Below are 22,331 nucleotides of genomic sequence, written 5' to 3' on the forward strand. Positions count from 1 at the left end.
AAAAAAAAAAAAAAAAAAAAAAAAAAAAAAGAGAGAACTAAATAAATACTAATATTTATTTTTTAAGAAATAAAAAAATACTTATAATTAATAATAAGTAATTAATAGAACCGCGTGTAATTAAAATTAATGAGAAGAGAGTTAAGATATAATAACAATTTTGCTGAAAAAATTTATATTTAGTCGAAAATAAATTATAAAATATATATATATGTTTAACTAGTTTAAAAGTAAGCGATAAATCACCAAAACTGATCGTGGCATGTTGGCTTGGTGATGGAAATGAGGTGGGCCTTGTTTATCATCAACGTCACAGGTTCGATCCGTTTGGTAAAGAGAAAAGGAAGAAAAACAATTCAAGATGTATTATGCCAAGGTATTCTAAAATACCTTTTCATTTATATAATAATATTTAAAATAAAGGGTAATTTTTTATATAAAACAATATATTTAATAAACTGAATTATAAATTTAGTCTATATAATTAAAAAACAAATTAAGAGTTCAAAATTTATGTCTATGGTGATCTAATTACCTAAGAAGGTTCAATTTTATTTTCAAGTAAATTTTAACTGATTGAAATAATTTTGAAAATGTTATTATTATTATTTTTTATTTATAAATTTTAATAATTTTAGAGAACTAAGGATGTTTTTGTAATAAAAAATATTAATGAATAATTACACGTTTAGAGAAAATTAGATTTTTTTTTTTTTGTTTTTTGAAAAAAAAATCCTATAAAAATATATTTAAAATTAATACAAACACAATTGCAGTGCTATCAAAACTAATTTCGAATTTTCTTTAAAAAGAATTAAAAATATAATAACAATGTTATAAGCGAATAATTGGAATATTTGGAACACCGTTTTCTCTTTCGGAGCTTTACTTTAAGGCTTTAAAACATTAGGGAGAAGTTTCTACACCCTGCTTTGTTCTCCTTTTCAACCGGCGTGAGTTCTCACATTAGAGCTTTAGGTCTCAAAATGATTCAAAAATTGAGAAACTTCAATCCTGTTGTCATTGAATAGAACTGGAAGTTGTTCACTTAGTGTATTGGATGTCCATACTTCCTCCACAAGGCTAAGTAATAAGATTAGAGGAGGTTGTACTGAAATGGTGCTGGGTCACAATCGTAATCTTGTGGCAGCGGGACAACGATTGTGGGACACTTGTTATAATCGAACAAGTTCGTGAGAAATTCGAATTTCATAGACAACGTTGGCATATGATCGGATCTTGGGTCATGTTTACAACAAATGCTTTAGAAAACGTGAGCGAGGAAATACACTTGAAAAAATTTTTAAAAAAAGAAACATCATGACTTAAATAGCATTTAACTCAAGGTACAAATAATTGACGGCTAATCGCATCCATCTATAGTACATTTTATGGCATTTTAACTTTGACGGGTGTAGACATGATTTTGGTGAATAATCAGTAATACACTCCCGTATTGACATAACATGAAATAGTAAAAATCTAGGCCTATCTAAGATGAAAGCACGAAAAAGGGGTTTGCAATGGGCATGCGACCATGAACAAGCATGATCGAGACATCCAACATGCTTTAACTCAAGATTTTATTGGATTTGGGGTTGAAGTATGCAAGTTATTTGCCCACTGTATCACCTCCGACACTGATTTCGAACTTAACGTTCGAATCCCGAGCCTTGATCGAAGAAACATTGAACAGATTTAAATCAAGCTGTCCAACAGTTAGAACCTTCTACGGTTGTGGCTTGTTGGCTTTGTGGGGCGAACTAAGTGCTTCTTTCCCCGCAAGGTCACGGGTTCGATTCATGAAGGTGCAAAGAACCATTGGAAACCCACAAAACAGATATTGCTGATTTATGTCAGGTATTCCAAAATACCTTTTTTTTTTTTTCTTTTTGGAGATTGTCAAATTTAAAGAAAATATTTTAATAAATAATAAATATACAACACAACGCAAAAATAATGACGTATGTGTATATATTTAATAATTGAATTAATTAAAAAAAACATAATTGCAGTGCAATTAAAACTAATTTGGCATTTAAAAAAAAAAGTTAACAAATTATCTGAAAATAACTTTTCCAAATAGTGTTTACAAACATATAATTATAATTTAGTCGAATATAAATTATAAAAAATTATCATTTATAAATTAGAAAATAATTAAGTATCTAAAAGTAAGTTGAAAGTTACCAACGCTCTTCGTGGCTTGTTGGCTTGGTGATGGAATTGAGAGGAGTCTCAGTTGGTCGCCATGTCACAGGTTCGATCCGTCGTGTGGTACTGAGAAGGAAATAAATAAATAAATATAGGATGATGATTTATGCCCAGGTATTCCAAAATACCATTTTTTGGATATTTTTAAAAATCAAAATAATTTTCATTTTCTTTACAAAAATGACATTAATATTTTTATTATTAAAAAATAATGTTACTAATTAAATATTTTAAAATTTAAATAAAAAGCTTTCAGATTATAGTAACCTTTCGTGGTCGTGGCCTGTTGGCTTTGTGGGTGAACTGTTATAGAACGCTCTATTGCAGTCCACCAAGAAGACCCAGGTTCGATCACTAAAGGTGCCAGACAAACCACCAAAACCCTAATATTATTGTCTTATTTATGGTTGAGGTATTCTAAAATACCTTTTTGGAAATTAAACAAAATTTTCAATATAATAAATATAGATTGTAATTATATGACACAACTCAATGATAATGGTATTTTTAAAGGGTTTTATTTTAATATGAGCATAACTTATTAGTTTATATATTTAAATAAATCAAAATAATTGTTCTAATCATCAATTTTATGGGTACTTAATCTTTACTTTTGTATAAATCGGATTATTTTTATTATTATTTATTAATTGATTTTTTTAACAACAAAATTCTCTAATTATGTAGCAAGAAATACAAATATATTAATAATTAATAAAATCTCTATGCAATTAAAATTATTTATAAAAAAAAAAAGATATAATAACGAAAATAATTTCCGAAAAAGTGCTTACAAACTTAAATTTTGTCCAATTAAAAAAAAAAATTGCTTATAAATTAAAAAAAAAAAAAAAAAAGAGATTATATTATTTAAAAATAAGTTAAAGAACACCAAAACTCTTCGTACTTCGTTGGCTTGGTGAAGGAATTGAGTGGATGCTCAGTTTTTCAACAGGTCACGGGTTCGATCAGTTTGGTATTGGAAAGGTGGAAACAAAGCAATGTGTATGATGTTTTATATGCCCAAGGTATTCTAAAATACCTTTTTTTTTTCTTCTTTTTTTAATGATTAGATTTTAATTTAATCCTTTATGAGAGTTTCAAATTTATAATTTATAAATGTAATCAATTTAAAATAGAATATAAAAAATATGTTTGCTGTATAAATATCTAATTTAAAAATTAAATACCTTATTCATAATAACTATAATAGCTCAAATTCAGCGCTAGTAGATATTGTTGTCAGTCTTACGATATTAAGAGGGTCTAGCCCTACTCTGATCACTAACAATTGGCTCGAACCATTACCATAATTAATTTAAAATTTTTGAAATAATTTTTGAAAATGTAATTTTTTTTAAAAAAAAAGTTTAATTAGACAGCGAAGGAAAATGGAATTAATTTTATTTGGTACTTTTGAAAAGAAGAAAATTGTAAAATTATAATATTGTTGAATATAAAATAATGACATTAAATATATTTAGGAGAGGAAGAGTGGGAGGTGAAAAAGGTAATTAAAAAGATGCTTTCCTCTAATGAAGAGAAATTAGGGTTTGAAAAAAAGGGAAATGGCCAAAATCCAACCAACTCTTTCTCTGCTTCAGAATCTAATCCCCACTTTTTGATGTTCCCAAGAAAAGAATGCCGCCGCCGCCGTCGTTCTCTTTCCTTATATATTTTCTTCTTCTCTAATCCTCCTTCTCCCAGTCCAAACATGGCGTTTTCCGGCGGAACAGCGCCGCCCTTCTGCGCCCTTCTCCTCCTCTCTCTACTCGCCGCCCGGTACTGCCTCGCTTCAACCCATGAGGTCTTTTCTTCTGCTCATTTATGCTAATTTTAATTTTCATATTTATATATATCACATTTTATTACGGTTAAATATCTTATATGATTGAGATATTTAAATTTAGAAAAATAAGATTCAAATTATCTTGGTGATAGAATATCTCAGTTAAGAACATTTTTTTTGAGATTCAAATCACTTCACAAGCAAGATGGCAAGATCGTTCATGTCTAGCTTGAATGATTCTCCTTAATCAAATATCTCAATGGAAGAACATTGGTTTGAAATTCGAATCACTCCACAGACAAGATTGATCATGTCGAACTTGAATGATTTTACCTGCAACATTGGTTTGAGATTCGAATCACTCCACAAGCAAAATTGATCCTGTCGAGCTTGAATGATTTTACCTGCAACCTAACGATGCGGAATTAAATAGAAATTTATTGGCTAAAAGAAATCACATAGTACATTTTCCAAGTCTTTCGTGCAAAGATAACATACATGTCAGCCTAAAAATAAAAACCTTAGACTTCAGCCTAAAAGTAAAAACCGTTGTAACTATATTTTATATTTTATGACCATAATTAGCCACCGTGTATAGGTCATAATTAACCACTATCTACCCCAAAATTTATAACGAAACTTGATCTTCAATGTGGCCTGAATTAAAAAATTTTGACAACATTTTCGTTCCATCTTAGTTGAAATATATGGTATTATTGATGTCTCTTGGTTCACATCAACTATATCTAGATATTTGTCTTCCCCTACCATAGGCAAATATATTAGGTATGTTATTCTCATATTTTTTGTAATTTATTTTTCTCAACTAAAATGCAGAAAACTTGCATGTACTCGGTCACCGTTGAAACAACGTGCACAAAGGGCGCCGACACGTCGAACCACGTCAGCCTGAGATTTGGCGACACGAATTCAAACGACATTGTCGTTCGACGCCTGAATTCGAAGCACGTGAGGAGGGTGGATTCTTTAGAACCACAACTTCTGGATGACATACCAAGAAAGCCGTTTCAAGCTTGCATGGTGGATCACTTCCAAGTCACTGCAAAATGTGTCACCTCGCCGATTTGTTACCTTTACCTGAAAGTCGCCGGCGCCGACGACTGGCGGCCGGGATTCGTCCATGTTCGGCTGTCGGAGAGCCCACATCTTAGCTCAAATAATTTCTACTTCCGACGTGTACTGCCTCGACACGTTTGGCATGGATTGGACACGTGTCGTGGTGACGTCACCCCTTTTGGCATCAAACGCAGTAGAAAAGTCTTTGCCGCTAGTAAACATTTTTTAAGGCATAAATTCAATTAAATTCCCCAAATGTAATTAAATGTCATGTTAATATTATTATTATTATTATTATTATTATTATTATAAATTGATAATAATTAATGATATATAAGCTGTTGTATATAAATTAATTTTAACCAAATTACCTAATTTAGATTTTTTTAATATTTATTTTTAATTTAATTAAAAAAATAGTTGTGAAAAAGAGGAAAGACATCAAAATTACGGAATGATGACGTGGACCAAAAGGACCCCCTTCATTTTGATTAGTAGACTATACGTCGTCGTTTTCTTCTTAATTTAATTTAATTACTTTTAATCCTCATTTAGGAATTTTAATGGCGTGATTTATTTTATTTTTAAATAGGTGATGCAAAAATTGAATTGGAATTTTGAAGATCCAATAATTATTAATGAAGCTTCAATTTAAATTAATTTTGCAAAAATAAACGTTTTTTTTTTTTATAAAAAAAATTCTGGAGAAATTCAAGCTCTAGCTATTAAATGCGAATAAAGTCTTGTATTATTAATTTATTTTCTAAAAATTAAATAAACAAATAAATAACATGGCATAATAAAAGTCATTATTTTTCCTAACCTAATTGGAAAATAATAATAAATAATAAATATAATACACTTTTAAAATTATAATAAATTACATTTTTAAAATTACATACATATTTTATTACTTAGAGATATTGAAAAGGGACGGGTGGAGACGTAGAAGTCTTCCCCATCTTCATCTTTGTCTCCTATTTTAATCTTCATCCTTACAAAAAATTTTATTTATTTTTGCGAAAAAAAAAATACATCTTTTATTATATATGTATATGAATTTATTATATATATATATATATATATATATATATATATATATATGTGTGTGTGTGTGTGAAGTGAGACAGGGCGTTATGAGGGATTTGGGCAGGGTTGGGGTAGAGTCGTGAATAAGGGAATATAATCCCTTCACTGATCCCGACCCCGTTTAGCTTACGGTGGGAAATCTCTTTCCACTCTCTTCCCGATCCCAACCCCATTTACCTAAACAACATATCGTTTTATTCTTCCTATGTTCGGGACAAGTCCCCTTTTTAAATTTCACCCCATATTATATGGTTAAATGTAAATAGACGTCACTAAATTATATGATTGAATGTTAAATGTCACCTCATTTGTCGAAGTCGAGGGGAGCGGGGGAGGAAAATGAAAAAGGAAAAGGAAAAGGAAAAGGAACACTTTTGAGAAAGGTTGAAAGAAAACATGGAAGGATGGCTTTAATGATGTGATGAAACTCAAAAAACATAACTTTGGATGTTTTTTTCTACGTGATATAAGTTATAGTGGAGACTCATTTTTTGCCTTTTTTTTATTAAAGATAGATTCAAAAGCAAATGCATTAATCAATACTTATTACTCATCCATTAAAAAACCCTTTTGAATCTATCTAAAACTAATTTCAATGATTTTAGAATAATTATAAATCATTTTAATATTGGGTTTCATAATGGTAAAAATTATTTCAAATTATTTTTAAAAAATAATTCATATTTATTTTCAAATGTGATTAGAATTATCAATTAAATGAAAAATATTATTTATTTTCAATTATTTTCAATTATTTAATATTTATATTTATGGATGAATATCACTTTCTAAATTGGTAAAAAAATGAATTTTGTACCTAATCTTTGGTAATGATTGGTTTGTTGAGTTTCATAAATCCAATTAATATTGAAATTTATGATTTGATTAGGTTTAAAAAGTTAGAAAAATATTTTTTCAATAAAAAAAAAAAAACTTGGTATGTAAATTTAGATAGGCTAATATTGGAAGACGATTATGTTGACTTATGGTGTGTGCATGAAACACGAGAATGTTGAAAGTTCAATCACCTTATGATGGAGAATGACTCATATTTTACGTCAACGTCAAAGATCCCATCAACTAAAACAAATTCATTATTTTTCTATAAAGGTGTTTAATCACCTTATGATAAGGAACGAACATCAATAACCCATCAACTAAAATAAATTCATTTCTTTCTATAAAGACTCCTCGTGTTTCTAGTCAAACTTTAAGTATATTTTAATATTGTTGAAGACAGTTGTGAATAATGGGACATAGTTACATGCAAGATTTAATTACAAATTTACTCCAAAAATTTAAAATAAATTTTTGAATTTCAAATTTAATGTAAATACAATAAAATTGATTTTCAATCAATTTAATATTTATTAAAATTTACCCAAAATGGAAAAGTTTATTAAAATACTTTATTGCATATGAAAAAAATTATATTTACACATGTTTATTATAATTTTATTTAATTCTAAAATTATTTATTCAATTACTTATTCTCGAAGAATTCAAACCAACTTCACTTAATATTTTATTTAATAAGTATTATTTGGGTGTAAAATAATTTACACCCAAATAATTGAATATAATCTAAAAAAATATCCCGATCGAATTCATAACACACCACAAAGGTTATGATAAATTCATAAAGTGGAATAGGTAAATAAACAATAAAACAGACAACAATTATTACGAAACAGAGAAAGCAGCCAAAGTTGATGGGATATTGTACGAATTACTAAGGTGGATAGTGGAATCTAAAGCATACCTCTTCCCTTTTATTCTTGTTCATATGGGAACCCAAGCAGCTTATACTTAGTGGTGTGATCCACTTTCCATCTGGTTGGCAATGGCACACACCATCGAAAGATGACAATAACTTTAAAGCATTTGGTGGGGAGGCTTCTAAAAGTTCTCCTTGTGGAAACGGAACCTTGTTGACGTTGAGCCATCGCTGAAATTTTGGCAGTGACCTCGTAATTCCTTCACCGGAGAGTATTCTCCACAGTAAAATACACCTGCAACCACCAACAATTCACATGCTTTTACTCTGCTTTCAAATGGGATTTCGTTTCTCGATGCTTTTGTAATTAAGGAATACTATCTCTATTGGTATGAGGCTTTTTAAAAAAACCAAAAGCAAAGTCACGAGAGCTTACACTCAAAGTGGACAATATCATACCATTGAGGGAAGTTGTGATTTCGAACGTAAGAGTCATGCTTTTAATTTAGCCTTGTCAATAGAATCCTCAAATGTCGAATAAAGAAGTTGTGAGCCTTGAGAGTGTAGTCAAAAGTGACTAAGTGTTGAATAAAGAGTGTACTTTGTTCAAGGACTCCAGAAAAGAAGTCGAGCCTCCTCGAGCCTCGCTTAAAAGGAGGCTGTTCGAGGGCTCCAAAGGAGGCTCTATGGTGTACTTTGTTCGAGGGGAGGATTGTTGGGCGAGGAGTAAGTAAGAAATACTATCTCTATTGGTATGAGGCCTTTTAGTGAAACCAAAAGCAAAACCACGAGAACATGTGCTCAAAGTTGACAATATCATATTAGCTTCATTTCTCACCTATTTCAGAACCTTTGTGTACAGATGCCAACCTTGCGAAAACTTTCTCCCAATCGGGTCTCCCAAAGTTGGTCCTTGTCTGTATTAAAAAACATACAACCCCATATGAGTTTCGTTTGTAAATTTTTGTTTTTGGTAAATTGTGTGTTCGTGATTACCCGGCTTCCAGAGAGAACGTCCACTTGTTCTCCTCTAGATTGCTGAATCTTTTGCAGCATGGTTATGAACACGGACCGCACATCTCCTTCCTTGTACACACAGCTTAAGTGGATATGCATTTCTATAATGTTCTGCAATGATTCAAATGAGATAAGATGATTAAATGCAAGTAGATTGGGTGTAGATTTTCTTGTTTGAACTCCAAACACCGACGTACGTCTTGATTATACTCTGCAACATCATCCAAGACACCTTTGAACCAATCAAACGATGCCTGTTCCTTTGTGACCCAATAGAAATATGCTTTCTGTGGGAGCTTTTGAGCCCCGGCCTGCATTTGCTTTGACTAGTTAGTTCCCATGGTAACAGTTCTAATAATATGTATTAACAGTTTGGTTCGCTTCACTTACAGAGTGGGGATCATTTGTTTTGATGTGGTTTAATAAATCTTTCAAAATACTGATCATCGGAGTAGCCCCAATACCAAGGCCTATGAGCAACAGAACGTCATAGTGTTCATAGCTCTGTGCTGGGGCTCCATATGGTCCTTTGATGAGGATCTGAGGGTATTTGTCACTGCAAATACAAACCCATTCATGGATTGAGATGCCTTGCAAAGTAACTCTGAACAAGGCGAATTCTTACTCACCTTGAATTCGAAGGAAAGTAATCAGAATGCGACTGCGTTTCCTGTCTAATAAGTCCCCCCCTTTTACTTGTACTTTCAGGCACACATAACTGTAAAAATGAATGGAAAAAGAGTATAAACTGACCCACATATTCGGTTTATAAGTAAAGAATACATCTCCATTGATATAAGGTCTTTTGGGGAAACTAAGAGCAAAGCCACGAGAGCTTATGCTCAATGTGGACAATATTATACTATTGTGGAGGGTCGTGATTCCTAACAGTGAAGAACTCTATACCAAGCACAGATAAATAAAGGGCATAAGAGTTTGACAGTAGAAATAAATTGTTACGTTTTCAAATCTCCTTCTGAGCTCTCCTGTCCAGTCTCCTAGTGCCCGTATATGAACACTTAGATAGTCATCTCCTGGAGCAGAAGTGATAGAGAAAGGATGCCTGTATCCAGTGAAGAACATCCCAAATCAAGTTATCATACTTCCAAACATCCTAAAACAATCATGAGATATTACCATTCAAATTTGGATATATCCGGACACTTAACGAACAGATACATTCCACTTTTATACTTGAATCCTTCAGGTTTTTCCAAGTAAAGAGCTAGAACATTCCCATTATAAACTACTCCCTGAAAGACCCAACAAAAACAGAAGAATTTGTTTAGTTTGCTCGGCAATGCCTCCTAGAACACATAAATGGCCTGCAGATATGTTTGTACCTTTTTCACATTGACTTTATGGTTTAATTGGTTGAATTTTATAAGAAATCTCTCACACACATACAGAAGTATTGGGACTGCTAGATACATCCATGTCTGCAAATGGAGATTGAGATCATTGTATGAATGTGTGTATTAACGTTAGATTAATCGAAATACGACGACAATAGACGTACCGTTTTCTTGTACCACTCCCGAGTTAGGAATATGAAGTGGCCATGAAGGATGAGTAGGATATAGCACAGAAGAAGCAAATGATGTGCATACCAGAAAGCATTGAAGCCTGCCAAATGTTGAAGCAGTGGCGGCAACTTGTGTTTATGCCTCCTGAATAAAGGAGTTGCCAATGTGAAGCAAAAGAACATTATAACGATCATGAGGATTCCAGTAACACCAGGAACACTTGCAACCAAATCACCGTAAGTTGGCTTCTTGAAGTTGAAATTTGGCCCAAGAGTTGCCATGAATTTGTTCTTTGGGCATGAAATCAACCTTGGAAAATCACATGCCAAATGCATAATGGTATGCAACCAAGTGGCCACTCCAATGACTGCAGCAACAGCCATGTGGAAGTGAATATGATCATCAAAAGGGAATATGGAGTTGAGAGCGGTGGATCTAAGAGCGGTCAATGTGCCTCTACAGACAAGAAACAGAATGAGAGCCATATTGAATTTGAGAGTCTCAGCTGCTCCTTTTGCAATACTAACACAATAACCCATCACTTCAAATGATCCCTCCTCCATGAACTCTATGAACTTCCAAACAAACAGACCAATATTTATTGCTACCCACAGTGTCAAAACCCAGACTCTTTTCCAATTCCCTATGATAAACTCTTTTGTTTCCCTCGCAAATCTGCTGTTTGGAGTTTTGCATCTTCCTAGAATTGGGGCTAATGCCAGAAGTCTAGATTCTTGGCTCTGCAACTCTGCAGAGTTCCACATTTCCTTCACTAGAGCTTCCATATGCTCAATCTATTCAAAGCCACATCAATTCTTTTAGATGAACTTATAAGTGAACAGAAAATTTTAATATTCTTTTTGAAGTACCTCAATAAATCCATTGCCGTCTGGATCAAGCTCTTCCATGATCAGAGATGAGAGTTTTCCAGATTGTTTCTTGATACTTCTCAATTTGTTTGCAGAAGCACTCCACTCCAATACCGTCTTCACTTCTTCCCTTGAGATTTTCCCGTCGCCATTTTTGTCACACCTGGAAACACACAGGTTCTTCAGAATCGTCGATTCGAGTTCAGAAGAATAAAGATATAACATATAAGAAAGTTTTTACAAGTCGAAGAATATCCGAAGCCGTGAATGTAGGTCGTCTTTTATCAAATCTTCCCAAAACGCTCTCAACTCTTGCAGTGTAATCCCTTTTTCTGCTTTTATCTGTCTTTTCCTCGCCAATACATCATACAGTTCCGCAGCAAAATCTGTTGATTCCTTTCCCGCTGACTCCTTTTTCGTCCCTAAATCAGAAATAAAACGCGAAATTCCACGATATTAATATCCAAATCAAGAACAAAGAAATGGAGATTAATCACAAATAGACGGTAAGAATTTCACAAATGCAGGCTCCAAATTTGTCGCGGGAAAGTTTTCCATCATGCGCTTGATGATGAAAACGCTTCTCAATCGTCTTCCACGCTTCCTCTTCTTTTCCAGCAACTGGAACTTCCAGAAACCTCAAAATGTTAAATCCCTTCCGTCGTCCTCCACTTCCAACGACCGGCTGAGAAGGCTCGACGACGGTCTTCTTCACCTCGTCACTGCAATTGCTCTGCTTCGAGTCCGCCTGCTTCACATCTCTTAGTTCGTCTCTTTTCTCATCAGTCACCATGTGATCGATTTCGACGCTCTCCAGCACGCATTCTGCTGGATTTTCTTTCACCCTGTTTTCATCAGAGAACTCCATCGACTTCTCTTCAGAACAACCAAGAAAAACAACAAAGAAAGGAGTAGCAGAGTTGAAATTTGGAGTTCTAGTTTCAGGCTATGGCGACTTGAAAGATGAACAGAGTGTTCGTAAGAACGAGGAAGATCATAGCCGGCCTGAAAGCAGCGGTCGACTGAGGACGATGAAGAACACAACTATCCGGTGCGAGTTTTTTAGAACTTGAATGTCTTAATAAATAGTTTTAAAATACTCGGTATTGCATTTTTCAAAATAAGAATAATAATAAGAATATTAATAAAAACAATAATCTAAATTTTAACCAAAGTGATTTATTATGGTACTTTATTTTCTTGATACATTGCCATAATAACGTTGTATAATACAAAGTTATAATGGTGTGTAAATTTGTCTTACAAATATAATAATTAAAATTATAAATTATAAATTAAAAAAAAAAACCAAAATAAATATTTTAAACGTACCTAAACTAAATTAATAAAAATATAAAATTCAAATTCAAAATTAAAAAATTTCCACAAATAATAAAAAAAGCTTGAGTTTTCTTATTTAATAATAATTTTAATATAACATAATCTCATTTAAATGTGTTTAATGTAATATTTATTTAGTTATAAGTAAATGAAAGCAAATTATCTTTCAATTCATATCTTTATTTTTTTATATTCGTATTCAAATTTTGAACGTAGTCATATTTTTAACAACAACATAACAATAGTCGGTAATAATTTGAATTATGCTAGTTTAAATTTCTTTATTTTATTTTATCATATTTTAATGTAATAGGCCTATTTTTTAAACATGTTTTTTCATTTCGATAACGGTGTCATTATTATTGAGGGAGAATGATGTGCACTGGTATGGTGTTTATAACACAGTATATTTCATTAACTGATTTTTAATTAGGTCAAAAAAACGATTAGAAACACATGAAACGGTTCGCTCGGTAAATACCCATATGAGGTCGACCACGAAATTTGGAATTTGATATAATTTTTTTTTTTAAGGAAGCTTCAACATATTTATTTATTTGGATCCACTCCTAAATTAATAATAGAATTAGAAGGAATAATATATATATAATTTGAAATGAAACGACGTCGTCGAAGGGGATGTGATGAATTGAGATCCAACGGTGAGAGTGGGAAAGATGGGGTGCCCGTGACCGTGCCCGTCAGTCGGAATGGCGATGCCCGAGTTGACTCAGTGGTGTCTGGTGTGTGTGTGTGTGTGTGTGTGTGTGTGTGTGTGTGTGTGTCTGTGAGCCCTAAGCTCTTCTTTTCTCTGATGCTATTGCTATCTTCGTCGACACCAATTCCAACTCCCTCACGCTTTCTCTTTCTTCTGCCCCTTTTCGTCTTTTCCACTTCTCCTCTTCTTCTTCTTCTTCTTCTTCCTCGCAATCCGACGTTCCTTCTCCGTCCACGTCATCTTCGTCTTCTTCAATCCTTTTCGACCTGCTCTTCGTCTCCTTCAACACGGTTATATATATATATATATATATATATACACACACAACCGCCTTCTGGCTAGGGTTTCCATTCTTTTTTTTTTTTTTTTTTTATGTTTTCGCGATTTCTTTTCTCTTTTGGTGCCTTCCGATTTCCGCTATGGCTTCTTTGGATATCATCAACAAGTTAATCTAATCGCGAATGAGGTAATTTTTTTTTTTTTTCTAAATTCGATTTTTCTCTTCTCTTTATTTTGAGCGTTATAATTGCTGTTTAGGGTCTAGACTTGGTTATGTTCCGGTTTGGAGTTCTTGGAATTTGATAGTGGGAGGAGTTAATTCGGTTTTTGTTCTGTGTTGTCTTAGGATTGATTTGGGTTAAAATAAATGGTCCATGGCTATTGAGAAGAACAATTTTAAGGTTTCGAGGTTTGACTATGAGTTTTCACCTGGGAGTAAGAAGAGCATATCCAGTGACGAGGATGAGCTTCACAGACATACTTCTGCTGTGGAGTCTGATGATGATGATGATGAGATTAATGATGTAGATTCTGGGGCAGGGTCTGATGATTATGATACTCTGGAATGGGGAGAGGCAGGGGTGGAATTCTGTCATATTGATAATCAAACTTGCAGCATTCCTCTTGAGCTGTATGATCTTTCGGGTTTGGAAGATATATTGTCTGTTGATGTGTGGAATGAATGCCTCAGCGACGAGGAGCGGTTTAACCTCTCTAAGTTCCTCCCAGATATGGACCAAGAGACGTATATGCTCACACTAAAAGAGCTTTTTACGGGTAGCAACTTCCATTTTGGAAGCCCAATAAAGATGTTATTTAGCATGTTGAAGGGGGGTTTATGTGAGCCGAGAGTTGCGCTTTATCGTCATGGTCTGAAATTTTTCCAAAGGCGGCAACACTATCATCTTCTGAGGAAGCATCAGAACAATATGATTAGCAGCCTTTGTCAGATGAGAGATGATTGGCTTAACTGTAGAGGATACAGCATGGAAGAGAGGCTCCGTGTCTTAAATCTTACGAGAAGTCAGAAAAGTTTCGATTATGAGAGGATCGATGGTTTAGAAACTGACTCGTCAGATAGAGTATCAGGGGAAGGATTTCGGAGAAGATTCAAGGACAAGAAAGTGGCTTCTAAATTGCACAACTTTTCTTCATATAATGCAAGTTCTGACTTAGATTTTCCTTTAGGGGGTCTGTTGACTAATCTAGAAGCACCTGAATATGGAAAGCAGAATTCCAAGGGTATATTTAAGTTGGCCGGATCCAAGTTTCCTTCTCTGATGGAACCTATGGTCAGCCTTCCATCAGCTTATCACGATTTAGATATTAACTCAACGCCCTATAGTTCTATAGGTGATCTCCCTCAACGGAGAAAGGTTGGATATGACTCGGGCCCTATGCTTAGGATAAGGGACGAGACAAGGATCAGTAATGCTACTAAAGAAACGACCAACAGAAAGGGTACCCCACGGGATCTAAGGGCCCCACCCGGTGGTGGGATGGAGAAGGGGGTTCTAGAAGCTAGTAAGAGATATGAGGCTTTGAGGGGTAACATTTTTGACAATTTCATTGGACTTCCTTTGTCATCAAAAGGTGATTTATATGGGAAGAACAAGAATGTGAATTTGGTTCCAAAGAGGAGTGCTGTGGCTGAAAAGCCAGTCAGTATGAGGTCATCCTACAATCCTTCCAAAAAAGCCCAGTCAATTAGGGATCAGACGAAATCTATGAAGCGCGGCGTTTCTCAGCCTCCACATAAAAGTACTAAAGTTGACTCTGAAGGTCTTGCTGGTTCACTCCGACATAACAAGACTCGAGGGAAGTCTTTTGTGACGGATCCACTGCTTAAAAATGCTGACCGGAGCATTAGGGGCAAGAACTGGAAGACTGCTATGGAGCCTACTGATCTTAACTACGAAGCGTATAGATCTCCCTCTCCTCAGATAAATGAGGGACATGTACCCTCTGAATTAAGAGCTAAACCTTCACAAAAGAAAACTAAAGGAAGATTTGTCCAGAAAATGGGATCAGACCCTGCTTCCTCCAAAGGAAACAAAAAGTTCGTTAGAGGCGAAGAAACTGAATCGGAATCATCTGAGCAGTTTGAAGATGATGAGGATGGCAATCCAATATTGAGGAGCAAGTTGGCCTATCCCAGTGTAATGGAAGTTTCACAGTTTTCATCGTTGAATTCTGGTTTAGAAGCTAAAAAGGTCAAGCATGTCAAAAAAGATATAAAGGAGCACATTGGTACTCTTGATCCAATATCATACTCCAAAAAGACGGTTAATAAATCTCCTCAACATGGATATGCCTTAAGTGGAGTTAACACTATGAATACAAGGCTGGGGAAGATTCAAGACTCTGGTTCTTTCCATGACCTATCCTCTAAAGTGTCAGAAAAGAACTACCTCCCAGTTTTGGATACATTCAGTGATGATGAAGATGATGATGTGAAGAAAAATTCCAAAATGTTTAATAATGGTCGATTGCAATCAGAATCTAGCAAAAGATCACGTAAATCCTCATCTAAGTCCTTCACTGCAGAGGGAAAACGGAAAGGCAGGGGTAATCATGATCTTTCTGCAATGCAGTCGAGAAATCTTTATGACTATGCTGTTGACGAGGAAGATAATTCCAACGAGATGAGATTATTTGAAGATGATTATGGAGCTGATAGATTTCCACAGGCAGGTTTGCAAAGTGAATCATTTATGGGTATTTCCAGTGAAAGACCTAATGGCTCCCTACTAGGATGTAACTCAGTAAAGAAGAAAAGGAAAGTGAAGGGGAATGTGACAGAAATGGATAAAAAGGATGAAGGTGAATTGCAGAGTGACACCCTCCAACAAGTTAATAATTCCACTCCATTGAAGAAGAAGAAGAAGAAGAAGAGGCAGAAGGCCGACGGTTGTAGTTCTGATGTGGGAAGATCTGAGCCTCCCGCTATAGAAATGGGGACAGTGGATATGGAGCAGGAAACCAAGCCTCAGAGAAATTCGTTCCTGTTGATTACACCTACGGTTCACACTGGCTTTTCATTCTCCATCATGCATCTTCTTACTGCAGTTCGCCTGGCCACGATTACTCCACTTCCCGAAGATATGTTAGAACCCATTAAGGAGAAGAAGAAACGGCATGAGGGTGACTTCGCGTTAGATCTTTCTCATGATAATAAGGCGGATGTAAATAACTTAGAACAGGCTGAGGAAGTAAATGTTCCTTCGCTAACAGTTCAAGAGATAGTAGATCGTGTGAAATCTAACCCTGGGGATCCTAGCATTCTCGAGACGCAAGAACCACTTTTGGATTTGGTGAGAGGGGTTCTGAAGATATTTTCATCAAAAACTGCTCCTTTGGGAGCAAAGGGCTGGAAGATGCTAGCAATTTATGAAAAATCAACAAAAACATGGTCATGGATTGGCCCAGTTTCTCGAAGTTCGTCAGATTACGAGGCCATTGAAGAGGCAGCATCACCTGAAGCTTGGGGTCTTCCCCACAAGATGCTTGTTAAGTTGGTAGACTCATTTGCCAATTGGCTTAAAAGTGGTCAAGAAACTCTTCAACTAATAGGAAGTCTTCCTGCACCACCTGCCTCTTTAATGCAGTTTAACGTAGATGAGAAAGAAAGGTTTAGGGACTTGAGGGCTCAGAAGAGTCTTAATACTATTAGCTCTAGTACTGAAGAGGTGAGGGATTATTTTCGTCGCGAAGAAGTACTAAGGTACTCAATTCCCGATCGTGCTTTCTCTTACACAGCAGCTGATGGTAAAAAGTCCATTGTTGCTCCCTTAAGAAGGGGTGGTGGCAAGCCTACATCTAAGGCACGGGACCATTTCATGCTGAAGAAAGATCGCCCTCCACACGTCACGATTCTTTGTCTTGTGAGAGATGCTACTGCACGATTGCCAGGAAGTATTGGCACCAGAGCAGATGTGTGTACGTTGATAAGAGATTCACAATATGTTATGGAAGATGTATCTGATGCACAAGTTAATCAAGTTGTTAGTGGCGCATTGGACAGATTACATTATGAACGCGATCCTTGCGTGCAATTTGATGGTGAAAGAAAATTGTGGGTTTATTTGCATAGAGAACGCGAGGAAGAAGATTTTGAGGATGATGGTACTTCATCTACTAAGAAATGGAGGAGACCCAAAAAAGATGTCATTGACCAATCATCTGATCATGGACTTGTGACAGTAGCTTATCATGCATCTGGAGAAAACATTGGATATGACATTTGCTCCGAGCTCAACACAGATCCCCCGTGTATCGATGATGTTAAAGGAACCGAACAAATTTACGGTGACGTGAGGCAAGTTGTGGAGCATGACATAGATAACAATCATGGGTCTGATCATGACGAGATGTCTCAAAGTCCACAGGTTATGAAGGCTTCTAATCCTATGGAAGAGACCAAGTTGATATGTCAAGAAAATTCCACGAACGAAGATTTTGACGATGAAGCATTTGGGGGACAAAGCCCGGTTGGATTCCTACGTGCGAGCATATCATAATAATTACTGCAGGTAGTCGTCGATCTGATATTAACTTTTGGAATTCGGATGTCATATACTGTGAATTAGAGCGTCCTTAGTATTTAATGTTATTGACTGAATATTTGCTTTCTACCCGGTATGCATTGTTTTGGTAGTGGGCGTATCTGTTTTTAATTTTCCATTATAAGGTTATTTTTTCCCCTATTAGTCGAATGGATTTCTTATTTAGACGAAAGAAGATCTTTGAGGTAAATTTAGTAAATTATTGAAGTAAAAAAGAACGAAAATTTACATTGTGAAGTTGTAGATAATTCAAGTTATATCTGTGTGTTGATTTACTGCTTATACGTGTCTTTCATGAAGAATAATAAATTATGCTCGAGTAAGATGTTGTTTAGGTAGAGTTAAAGTGCAAGAGTGATTTGCCAGAAAAGATATGTTCTTAACTTGCTCGGATGCTGGGCTCCGAAGGGAGGTGGATTGTGAGATCCCACGTCGGCTGGGGAGGAGAACGAAACATTGTTTATAAATATGTGGAAATCTCTCCCTAACAGACGCGTTTTAAAAATCGGAAGCCCAAAAAGGAAAGTCCAAAGAGGACAATATTAGATAGCGGTAGGCTTGGGTCGTTACACTTGTCACGTGTGAGCATGGAGTGGCATTAAACTTGTTATTTTATTAAGCTGGCAGAAGATTATTTTGATTATGGGAAAGGTTCTTTTCTGATAAGAAGACAGCAATGAGTTAGATATAAATGTAAAATGTTGGAACTCGTAGATGTGCCACTGAATATGCTTACTGTTTAACTTCTAACAAAGCTTCCACTTGTTTATGTTGCGCAGAGCTAATTTGTGTTGTTCCGGTGAGGCTTGTGACAGAATGAAGGCCGCATTATTTTTGCATTTTACAAGTGTGTATATTGATTGTTCTTGGTGCACGATAGCACAGAAGTGCATCTAAAGCTTAACACAATTGCCTTGACAATGTCTAGCACAGGTATATTGATCTTTTTTTCTAAAGTGTAAATGAGAAAACAGGCCAAGTTCATAAATTTGGTTGGTCTTCTACATATTTATATTAATTAGAGGCAGAAAAGGAAATTCTTTTGCTCCCATGCTTGTATTGAAGCTGCAAAATGAAAGAGATATCAGAAGCTGTAGATACTCATCGCCAGCCATTTACAAATAAAAACATGAAAAGATAGATAGGCATTTGAAAGCATGATGATCAAAGCCAAATTAGACAGGTATGATGAACTTATCTCCCTCCAAGTTTGTATGTTTTTGTGTTGTGTTGCTGATAGGTGCTCCCTATGACGCGTTTTAAAAACTTCGAGGGGAAGCCCGAAAGGGAAAACCCAAAAAGGACAGTATCTCCTAGCGGTGAGCTTGGGCTTGAGCTGTTTCATTTGATTTGATATAATTTCTGACATCGATGTGTCTAAATCCAAAGCTAGATTCCTTTCATATCACCAACTCACGATAAAATGGAAGAATTCTATTAGATGGATTTAAAGAAAAACGCTCACAATATGGGAATATATATCCATATGAGCTTATTAGTGATTAAGGTATCTTTTAAGAGATTGAGTATGCTCAAATTTCTCCTATTCACATATGATGTATTTATATAAAGGTAGGGNGATTGTGAGATCCCACGTCGGCTGGGGAGGAGAACGAAACATTGTTTATAAATATGTGGAAATCTCTCCCTAACAGACGCGTTTTAAAAATCGGAAGCCCAAAAAGGAAAGTCCAAAGAGGACAATATTAGATAGCGGTAGGCTTGGGTCGTTACACTTGTCACGTGTGAGCATGGAGTGGCATTAAACTTGTTATTTTATTAAGCTGGCAGAAGATTATTTTGATTATGGGAAAGGTTCTTTTCTGATAAGAAGACAGCAATGAGTTAGATATAAATGTAAAATGTTGGAACTCGTAGATGTGCCACTGAATATGCTTACTGTTTAACTTCTAACAAAGCTTCCACTTGTTTATGTTGCGCAGAGCTAATTTGTGTTGTTCCGGTGAGGCTTGTGACAGAATGAAGGCCGCATTATTTTTGCATTTTACAAGTGTGTATATTGATTGTTCTTGGTGCACGATAGCACAGAAGTGCATCTAAAGCTTAACACAATTGCCTTGACAATGTCTAGCACAGGTATATTGATCTTTTTTTCTAAAGTGTAAATGAGAAAACAGGCCAAGTTCATAAATTTGGTTGGTCTTCTACATATTTATATTAATTAGAGGCAGAAAAGGAAATTCTTTTGCTCCCATGCTTGTATTGAAGCTGCAAAATGAAAGAGATATCAGAAGCTGTAGATACTCATCGCCAGCCATTTACAAATAAAAACATGAAAAGATAGATAGGCATTTGAAAGCATGATGATCAAAGCCAAATTAGACAGGTATGATGAACTTATCTCCCTCCAAGTTTGTATGTTTTTGTGTTGTGTTGCTGATAGGTGCTCCCTATGACGCGTTTTAAAAACTTCGAGGGGAAGCCCGAAAGGGAAAACCCAAAAAGGACAGTATCTCCTAGCGGTGAGCTTGGGCTTGAGCTGTTTCATTTGATTTGATATAATTTCTGACATCGATGTGTCTAAATCCAAAGCTAGATTCCTTTCATATCACCAACTCACGATAAAATGGAAGAATTCTATTAGATGGATTTAAAGAAAAACGCTCACAATATGGGAATATATATCCATATGAGCTTATTAGTGATTAAGGTATCTTTTAAGAGATTGAGTATGCTCAAATTTCTCCTATTCACATATGATGTATTTATATAAAGGTAGGGAAAATGTATTTTTGGTCGTTGAAGTTTGAGTTTAGTATCTATTTGGTGATTGAATGCTTCTTCGTAGAAGATAGTTTTAGTCTCCGAGATTGAAGGATGTTTGTGATCATTAGTTGTCTAACGAAGAGGTCGTATGGCTACTTTGTTAATTTGGGAACGCTAGGATAATATATCTTTTACTAACTAGACTTTCTCTCTCTCTCCTTTCCTTTTATCTTCTAATAGTTTACTGCTACTACCATCACCAAGCTCCCTTCCATTGGACCATCGGAGGTCTTTAGTTCATGGATGATCACTGAAGGGAGGCTCTCATTTGTTCCAAACTCTGAAGTTTCAAATCTGGAATCATATGGAACAAAGTGATGATTTGTTCATGAAGGGATCCTTGGTGATTGAAGACCATCAAGGACGACGACAACGACAACAATGTTCATAGCAGAATGACAACAGCTTTCACAAGAGATGGGACGAGAAAAAGATAGGAAGATTTTAGTCAACGAAAAGACCTCAAATTGATCGCCCGATGCCTTTTCGTTAGTCAACTAACTATCAAATGAACCTTGATCACTTCAAACAATTTTTCGAACTTTATACTCAAAGATCAAATAAATAATATTGTTTCTCAATTTACGTTCGGAAAATTTGATTTATTGATCGTTGCGTATTTGTTTTGATGCGTATTTGTTTTGAAGAACAAAGTTTATGTTCTCAAGAGGAAAAGAAATGAAACAATAAAACAAGTTGATTGAAATTATGGTCTACAAATGGGAAAGTTTAATTCAAAATTGTGATGAACTCCATTTTCTCCATATTCGTTGATGGGTGCCCCATGATTGATTGAAGACAGACAAAACTTCCAAAGGAAAGTGAAATATTTAGAGTTCATTCACAATATTATTTCAAAAAGCATTGAGTTCTTCACTTTTTCATGACAATGACTCTTATTCTTCTTCCTTATCTTTTATGGCTTCGACTCGAAATGATTCCTCAACTCACTCGGTTCTCAACTTGACTTAGTTTTAAATCATACGCAATTAAATGGGTATCTATCTCGAAACGCCTTTAATTCCGACTAAAATGACCTGTGTTTTTTGTTTCCAATTCCTGATATGGGCATCTCTAAAATTGCCTTTCGAACATATTGGTTGGAGCTGCTGAACAAAATTTTAGAAGCTTTCTTCCTCAGAGAGGCCCCCCATGGAAGTGGGCTGTACTGTTACAACTTCATTTCTGAGTTTGAATTCCAATTTATCTTCATAAAGAAACCTTTTTTACCTGCAAGATTTCTTTGATGCATTTATGAGGACCCACCATCAATCATATACGAAACAAATTCAAACATCTGATCTTTTAATCAATGAGATACGTCTTAATTAATGGAGTTATTT

General features: G+C 35.0%; 3 protein-coding genes across 5 annotated transcripts; 2 read left to right on the top strand and 1 right to left on the bottom strand.

Moving 5' to 3' along the window:
* Positions 1–3,790: 3,790 nt before the first annotated feature.
* LOC111794489 (embryo-specific protein ATS3A-like) lies at positions 3,791–5,353 on the top strand. The gene is made up of 2 exons (XM_023676528.1): positions 3,791–4,021; positions 4,841–5,353. Exons 1-2 carry the CDS (start codon positions 3,839–3,841, stop codon positions 5,324–5,326), a joined length of 669 nt encoding a protein of 222 aa, XP_023532296.1. The 5' UTR covers positions 3,791–3,838; the 3' UTR covers positions 5,327–5,353.
* Positions 5,354–7,754: 2,401 nt separating this feature from the next.
* On the bottom strand, positions 7,755–12,364 carry LOC111794405 (putative respiratory burst oxidase homolog protein H). The gene is made up of 13 exons (XM_023676388.1): positions 11,818–12,364; positions 11,540–11,720; positions 11,299–11,461; positions 10,423–11,223; positions 10,247–10,342; positions 10,041–10,156; positions 9,864–9,966; positions 9,533–9,621; positions 9,294–9,459; positions 9,101–9,214; positions 8,883–9,014; positions 8,725–8,803; positions 7,755–8,181 (listed from the first exon to the last, which is right to left on the bottom strand). The coding sequence occupies exons 1-13, from the start codon at positions 12,164–12,166 to the stop codon at positions 8,069–8,071; spliced, it is 2,502 nt and encodes an 833-aa protein (XP_023532156.1). The 5' UTR covers positions 12,167–12,364; the 3' UTR covers positions 7,755–8,068.
* A 1,051-nt stretch (positions 12,365–13,415) lies between these two features.
* On the top strand, positions 13,416–21,569 carry LOC111794392. Of its 3 annotated transcripts, none has more exons than XM_023676365.1 (5): positions 13,416–13,823; positions 13,983–18,168; positions 18,981–19,134; positions 19,224–19,384; positions 21,169–21,569. In XM_023676365.1, exon 2 carries the CDS (start codon positions 14,011–14,013, stop codon positions 18,154–18,156), a length of 4,146 nt encoding a protein of 1,381 aa, XP_023532133.1. In that variant the 5' UTR covers positions 13,416–13,823; positions 13,983–14,010; the 3' UTR covers positions 18,157–18,168; positions 18,981–19,134; positions 19,224–19,384; positions 21,169–21,569. The 3 variants fall into 3 exon arrangements, with proteins under 3 accessions (XP_023532133.1, XP_023532134.1, XP_023532132.1); XM_023676366.1 differs by having other exon boundaries at positions 19,230–19,384; XM_023676364.1 differs by having other exon boundaries at positions 18,981–19,384.
* The last annotated feature ends 762 nt before the right edge of the window (positions 21,570–22,331 follow it).

The sequence above is a fragment of the Cucurbita pepo genome, chromosome LG05 (genome assembly GCF_002806865.2).
Source record: "Cucurbita pepo subsp. pepo cultivar mu-cu-16 chromosome LG05, ASM280686v2, whole genome shotgun sequence".
Classification (NCBI taxonomy): Eukaryota; Viridiplantae; Streptophyta; class Magnoliopsida; order Cucurbitales; family Cucurbitaceae; genus Cucurbita; species Cucurbita pepo.

Bases quoted from the DNA above. Each gene is read 5' to 3' on its own strand.
- LOC111794489 (XM_023676528.1), top strand. From the start codon at position 3,839: ATGTTCCCAAGAAAAGAATGCCGCCGCCGCCGTCGTTCTCTTTCCTTA. The intron at 4,022-4,840 runs GTCTTTTCTTCT...ACTAAAATGCAG, and splicing joins GCCTCGCTTCAACCCATGAG to AAAACTTGCATGTACTCGGT.
- LOC111794405 (XM_023676388.1), bottom strand. From the start codon at position 12,166: ATGGAGTTCTCTGATGAAAACAGGGTGAAAGAAAATCCAGCAGAATGC. The intron at 10,157-10,246 runs GTACAAACATAT...TGGGTCTTTCAG, and splicing joins ATAAAGTCAATGTGAAAAAG to GGAGTAGTTTATAATGGGAA. The intron at 9,622-9,863 runs GTAACAATTTAT...TCATTTTTACAG, and splicing joins TCAGAAGGAGATTTGAAAAC to TTATGTGTGCCTGAAAGTAC.
- LOC111794392 (XM_023676364.1), top strand. From the start codon at position 14,011: ATGGCTATTGAGAAGAACAATTTTAAGGTTTCGAGGTTTGACTATGAG.